Here is a 6,285-nt window from a genome sequence, read left to right as displayed (position 1 = left end):
CCGCTACGGTCGACCGTTCGGGTACCAGACGGACTCCGATCGCGACGAAATTCGACAGGCGGCCTAGATATAACTAATCACGACCGCATGCCAAGTTTCATCTCGATCAGAGAAACTTTAACACACACTTTTAAAACAGGGTTTTGACGGTGCCGCGGGCGCGTGCGTGTGCGGTCGGGCTCAGAACGTACAACGACGTGAACCAGCAACTAACAACGGATGCAAGTTTCAAAAACTGGCGGCAACGGGATGCCGATGCAATGCAGATGTTCGCATGATGCGACAAAAGAAAATAGACACACGACGAAAACGAAATAGAAGGGGAATCTTCTAGAACGTCGGCATCGGGCTGTCACAGCGGCGTCCTTCCTTCTCTTTGGCCTGAGTCGGTGGCGTGCATGGATGGGTGTCGGCTATGCGTGTGAGGCTGACGCCTCTGACCTATGGTTTGTGCTCGAGCCTAGAAGATCTGGGCCCGAGGCAAATCAAGATTGTTTCCCTGGGTAGGTGAGGTTGGGCTCGGCCTGAGGTTTGTTCTTGAGGTTGGGTTCGCCCTAGTGAGTGCACGTGAGCGTTGTCTTCGTGGATCGGTACCGGTGGTCACGTATTTGACGTCGTGTGAGCTCGCCTAGGCCAATCCAGAGGCCGTGGCTAGGGCTTGCTCGGTAACGGTTGTCGGCAATGTTAGGGTTGCAAGCGCCGACGTCTCCTATCGTGGAAGTGTGGACCCAATTCTAGGTTATTTTGAAATGCAACCATTGACGATTCTACTGGACATGCTTCAACAGGCTCAAACCTGCCCTATGAAATTGAAAAACAAAAAATACTACTAGTTCCTAACCCATCCATCTCAGTCGTCGTTGTTGAGTGTAACCTGTTGTTAACCCGTTCCAAAGAGGTTGAGCCCGCCATTTTATTTCATACCAGATTCGCCACTACATGTGATCATGTGCTTTGGGAAAGTATTCCATTCACCCGGATGATCCAACCTTGGACGCCTGTCGCCTCCAACACACGACACATGTCCATGTGGACCCATTGCACCCCTACATCTTTTTTTCCTTATCTCCTTTTCGACCGGCTCTTTTTTCCCCAACTTCTACATCATGCCATGGACACCACCACCTCAAACTCCTGCAACGCCGCTACTCACACAAGCCAGCCGACTACCGCCACGTGCTCACCCACGTCGGTGCTCGCCATCGGCCCGCTCTTGTAGCCGTCGTTCGTCGGCGAGGTAGGCTTCCACCGTCCTTTCCTTCCCACTCTTTTCTCCGTTGGCTCCCTCACTTCAAGTTGCTTTTCAGGCAATGCACGACTCATCGGCGTGCTTCTGCAATAGCTAGAGTGGCAGCGCTATTGCTATGTGACGGTCGGCGGTGGCGTGCTCGGTGCAGGCAACATCGACGATGATTGTACACATTATTTTCAATTGCAAAAGATTATGCAGCATTGCCAACGTTGCAGAAGTTCTTCCACACCATCCCCATTGCAAAAAAAAAGTGAAGATAGAAAATAAAATTCTACAACACGGTCTATGTTGTAAAAAAATATCCTACGACACAACCTATATTGCAAAAAAAATCGCAACAAAACTTCGGTTGCAAATGTTTTCGCAACAAAATATGTGTTGAAAAAAAGAAAAAGACGTTCAACCCCTAGACCATGTGAAATCGTACGACTCGTCAGACGGTGCATCTTTCAAAAAGATCCGGCCGACCGACACGTAGCAGCTTCCATGTACTTTAATCTATATTTTATTTATAAAGCGGGGCTCGAGACTATTTCAAAGAATTCAAATTTTGTGTAAGGGGAGGAGAGGGGTGTTTTTTTTTGGGGGGTACTATGTTTGTTGTTTTGTACTACTACTAGTTGGATCAGCCGGCACACATGACGCATGGACGGGGGGTGGGTGGCTCCAACGTTCTAGAATCTTCACAAACCCTCAACAAGGTTCCCCTTCTCCTCCTCCTCTGTTCCTCCGCCCACCTTCGTCGCAGCCGCCTCTCCTCCCCTCTCCTCTCCTCTCCTCCTCCCAACCAGAAAAGCCCTAGCTAGCTAGACCCCACCCCATCCATGGCGACCATCCCCACCACCGGCTCCGCCCTCCTCCGGGGCTCCGCCGCCCTCCAGGTACGCACGCACGCACGCAGACCCCGATCTCTGCATCCCTCCGCCGGCGGCCGTCTTTTTTTCGCCTAAAGCTGACCCCTTTTTTCTCATCTTGGTTGGCGCCGGAAGAGGGACGGGAGGTCAACCAGGGGCAGGCCGTCGTCGGCCGCCAGGCCCCTACCGGGGCGCCGGACGCGGTCTGTGGTGCGCGCCTCCGCCAAGGACATCGCCTTCGACCAGGCCTCGCGCTCCGCTCTCCAGGCCGGCGTCGAGAAGCTCGCCGCCGCCGTCGGCGTCACCCTCGGCCCCAGAGGTTGCGCCCGCCATCTCCCCTGCATGACCCCCCACTTCCCTTGGTCCAAGTCTCATGTCACTGTCGGCTCTTGTCTCTAGTGCCCCACGAATCTGGCTTTGGATGATGCGGAAACTTGGCAGTATATTTTGGTTATCCAATATCTATATCTAATGATTAGTAGTGGTAGTACTTGAGAGATATGCAGCCTCATGGCCCCTCAATCTGATTTGTGGTCAGTAGGATGTTTTATTTGTGACTTAGTTGAGGTACAAATTTCAAGATTTAGGATTTTATATACAACGGGTGAATGTATGCTTCCACTGCTTTAGAGGTTTGGTGTAGGTACAAATTTGAAGTTTTAAGATTTATGATGTCAAGTGTATGCTTTGGGCCTATCACATTCAACCACAAACTGGCGATTTTAGATGACTTTATAGGTTCTCATGTGTTATTTTAGTGTGCCTTCCTTTCGGAATTTCTGGTCAATTGGTACATATGTATATCTGCGTGTGTTTTTTCCTCTGCTTGTACAAGGCTGGCTGTTTCTTCCCCTGGCCTCTCATTATTGCTTGGTTTTTTTGCAGGAAGGAATGTTGTTTTGGATGAGTTTGGCAGCCCCAAAGTGGTTAACGACGGAGTTACAATCGCCAGGGCTATTGAGCTTGCTGATCCCATGGAGAATGCTGGTGCTGCTCTAATTCGTGAAGTAAGCATATGTTCTTGTTCTCTCTCTCATGCACAAATCAAGACGAATATGTGTTTTCTGGATGAGAAAAAATAATTATCACTCGTTTCCTTACCACACATATTATTCTCTGTCAAATGCAAGGTTGCTAGCAAGACAAACGACTCGGCTGGTGATGGGACCACGACAGCATCTGTTCTCGCTCGTGAGATCATTAAACTTGGATTGCTGAGTGTCACCTCAGGGGCAAATCCAGTATCAATTAAGAAGGGCATAGATAAGACTGTGCAGAGTTTAGTTGAGGAACTCGAGAAGAAGTCGAGGCCTGTGAAGGGCAGTGGGGACATTAAAGGTGAGACATGGCTTTATAATGATGATGATTTCGATGCTTTTCATCTAAAGTGACCCTCATAGCTTGCTCTCTGTACAAGGAAGGAATATATTGTAAAACGCTTTGCTCTTCTGTTTCAGCTATTGCTGCCATATCTGCTGGAAACGATGACTTTATTGGGACCATGATCGCGGAGGCTATTAACAAAGTTGGCCCTGATGGTGTCCTCTCGATCGAGTCATCATCGTCGTTTGAGACCACAGTTGAAGTTGAAGAAGGAATGGAGGTAAGCACCCGAGCTAAGCACTGTTATCTTGCTTATTCTGTTCTGTGGTTCAATGTTTACATCACTTTTTTGTGATGCTGAAGTGGTAACTTGTTTTCACCCAATTGTACAGATTGATAGAGGGTATATCTCTCCGCAGTTTGTCACAAACTCTGAGAAATCAGTTGTTGAGTTTGAAAATGCTCGAGTTCTTGTCACTGATCAGAAGATTTCCTCAATTAAAGAAATCCTTCCTTTGTTGGAGCAAACTACGCAGTTGAGAGCACCACTTCTCATAATTGCGGAGGATGTATCTGGTGAGGCTTTGGCAACTCTGGTTGTCAACAAGCTTAGAGGAATTCTGAATGTAGCTGCGATTAAGGCTCCTGGTTTTGGTGAAAGGCGCAAGGCTCTCCTTCAGGACATTGCCATTGTTACAGGTGAGACTAGTTTCTGCTAGGCTGATTGGCTTCGTTCTTGTTCTCATGATGCTCATCTTTGTAGGCCAAAAACTTTTTTTTCTCAGTCAATTACTTTATCTTGCTATTGCTACAATATTTCCCACCTGTTTTTCCTATCTCTTACGTTTGACTGCAACATAATCTTGGCCTCTTGGGTATACACATTATTTATTGTACTAGATAGAATATGGAAGCTATAGTATTTTGAGTACTAGATAGAATATGGTGCTGAATTTATCCTTCTCTGTTTTATCAGGTGCTGAATTTCAAGCCAAAGATCTTGGCCAACTGATCGAGCAGACAACAGTGGAACAGCTTGGCATAGCCAGGAAGGTGACAATCTCCGGGTCATCCACAACCATAATAGCTGATGTTGCCACCAAGGATGAGATCCAGGCTAGAGTTGCACAACTGAAGAGAGAGCTTTCTCAGACAGATTCGACATATGATTCTGAGAAGCTGGCAGAGAGAATAGCAAAGCTATCTGGCGGAGTTGCTGTCATCAAGGTTGGAGCTGCAACTGAGACGGAGCTTGAGGACCGAAAGCTCCGCATAGAGGATGCCAAGAATGCGACTTTCGCCGCCATTGAGGAAGGTATAGTACCTGGAGGTGGTGCGGCCTATGTTCACCTGTCAACGTTCGTACCAGCCATCAAGGAGAAGCTGGATGACCCCGAGGAGCGACTCGGTGCTGATATCATTCAGAAGGTATTGCACCAAACGAAGACAACAACACTGTTGATTATATTATTCATGCAAGAGTTTAACTTTCCCATTTAGTTTTCATCCAGCAGCATTCACAAGTTTGGAGCTTGAGCATTTACTGTTTTTTTTTACCTAACCGATGATACTACATTGGTGTGCAGGCTCTAGTGGCACCCGCATCGTTGATCGCGCACAACGCTGGAGTTGAAGGGGAGGTGATTGTGGAGAAAATCAAGGACAGTGAGTGGGAGTTTGGCTACAACGCGATGACCGACAAGCACGAGAACCTGGTTGAGGCTGGCGTCATCGACCCTGCGAAGGTGACGAGGTGTGCCCTGCAGAACGCGGCGTCCGTGGCCGGAATGGTCCTGACCACCCAGGCGATCGTCGTGGAGAAGCCGAGCAAGAAGGCCCCCGCACCAGCCGGGATGCCCCAGGGCATGATGTAGAAGCGCAATTCTAAGGGCGTGTGGTGATGATTTTGCCAAGGGAGAGAACCGTGGGTACCTCAAGGAATCATGGTATGTGTAATGGATAATGATGACCTGCTCTATTGTCTATTTGGTACCGTGCGAATACCATGTTGAGAACTGTTTTGCCTAGCTGAGTTTAAGAAGAGTAATAAATTAGTGAAGTTGAGGATGTCCCTGAATTTTATTTTAACTAATTGTTTGATCTTGGATGTTCGCCCTAGGGCGAATGAAAGCCTGAGCACTTTCATAAATACTATCATGCTTGCAGAATACATTTTTTGTCTCAACTTCCGGTGAACGATGTCTTTTTAGGGTATTGGAGCTATTGGAATTGCTCTAAGGACTCCAGCTACACAACCTTGTTATTTCTGCTTAAGCTATACCGCTTCACAGTTTCTATGAGGACTCCAGCTTCACAGTTTTTATCGAAATATTCATCAGATGTTAGTCCTGTTTCCAACGTTTTTATGAACTAAGTTCTGTTCCCTACACTTTCTTTATCTTCAAATGCTAGTTTGGTTTTCTACTTGTTACTTTTCATTTGGACTAAGAATTCTAATTGCGAGATAATCCAAATTATTATTCATTTAACATTATACAATGTTCAGAATATTGGAAGAGATACCCAAGCCGAAAATATTGGAATGGCGTACCCTTACTTGCCATTTAAACGAGTCGTTCAAGATCGAGTCAATTACACGACAAGTGTTTGAACTTGGCAACAAAAATCAGTTTGGTGCTAAAATTTGTGACATACATTGAACCGGTGATGGAACTTCATAGTGGCAAGTGCATATGCACACGTGTGCGCGCGCTCATACATGTGCTCACACACACACTACAAGAATAGGTGCAACATGAGGGTTAGCCCTCTTGCAGATGTGTATGTGCACCCCATGCACACACACACACACACACACAAGTGCACATACCACACTCTCATACACATACACATGCA

General features: G+C 47.3%; 1 protein-coding gene across 1 annotated transcript; it reads left to right on the top strand.

The window, feature by feature from the left end:
- Positions 1-1,896: 1,896 nt before the first annotated feature.
- On the top strand, positions 1,897-5,496 carry LOC123395235 (ruBisCO large subunit-binding protein subunit alpha). Its single transcript, XM_045090194.1, has 8 exons — positions 1,897-2,133; positions 2,242-2,425; positions 2,992-3,113; positions 3,237-3,444; positions 3,564-3,709; positions 3,822-4,128; positions 4,406-4,857; positions 5,016-5,496. The coding sequence occupies exons 1-8, from the start codon at positions 2,077-2,079 to the stop codon at positions 5,301-5,303; spliced, it is 1,764 nt and encodes a 587-aa protein (XP_044946129.1). The 5' UTR covers positions 1,897-2,076; the 3' UTR covers positions 5,304-5,496.
- Positions 5,497-6,285: the final 789 nt, after the last annotated feature.

This window comes from Hordeum vulgare, chromosome 5H (assembly GCF_904849725.1).
Source record: "Hordeum vulgare subsp. vulgare chromosome 5H, MorexV3_pseudomolecules_assembly, whole genome shotgun sequence".
Taxonomy (NCBI): domain Eukaryota; kingdom Viridiplantae; phylum Streptophyta; class Magnoliopsida; order Poales; family Poaceae; genus Hordeum; species Hordeum vulgare.
Note: the sequence above shows the minus strand (reverse complement) of the source record. Positions and strands in the feature narration are given on the sequence as shown.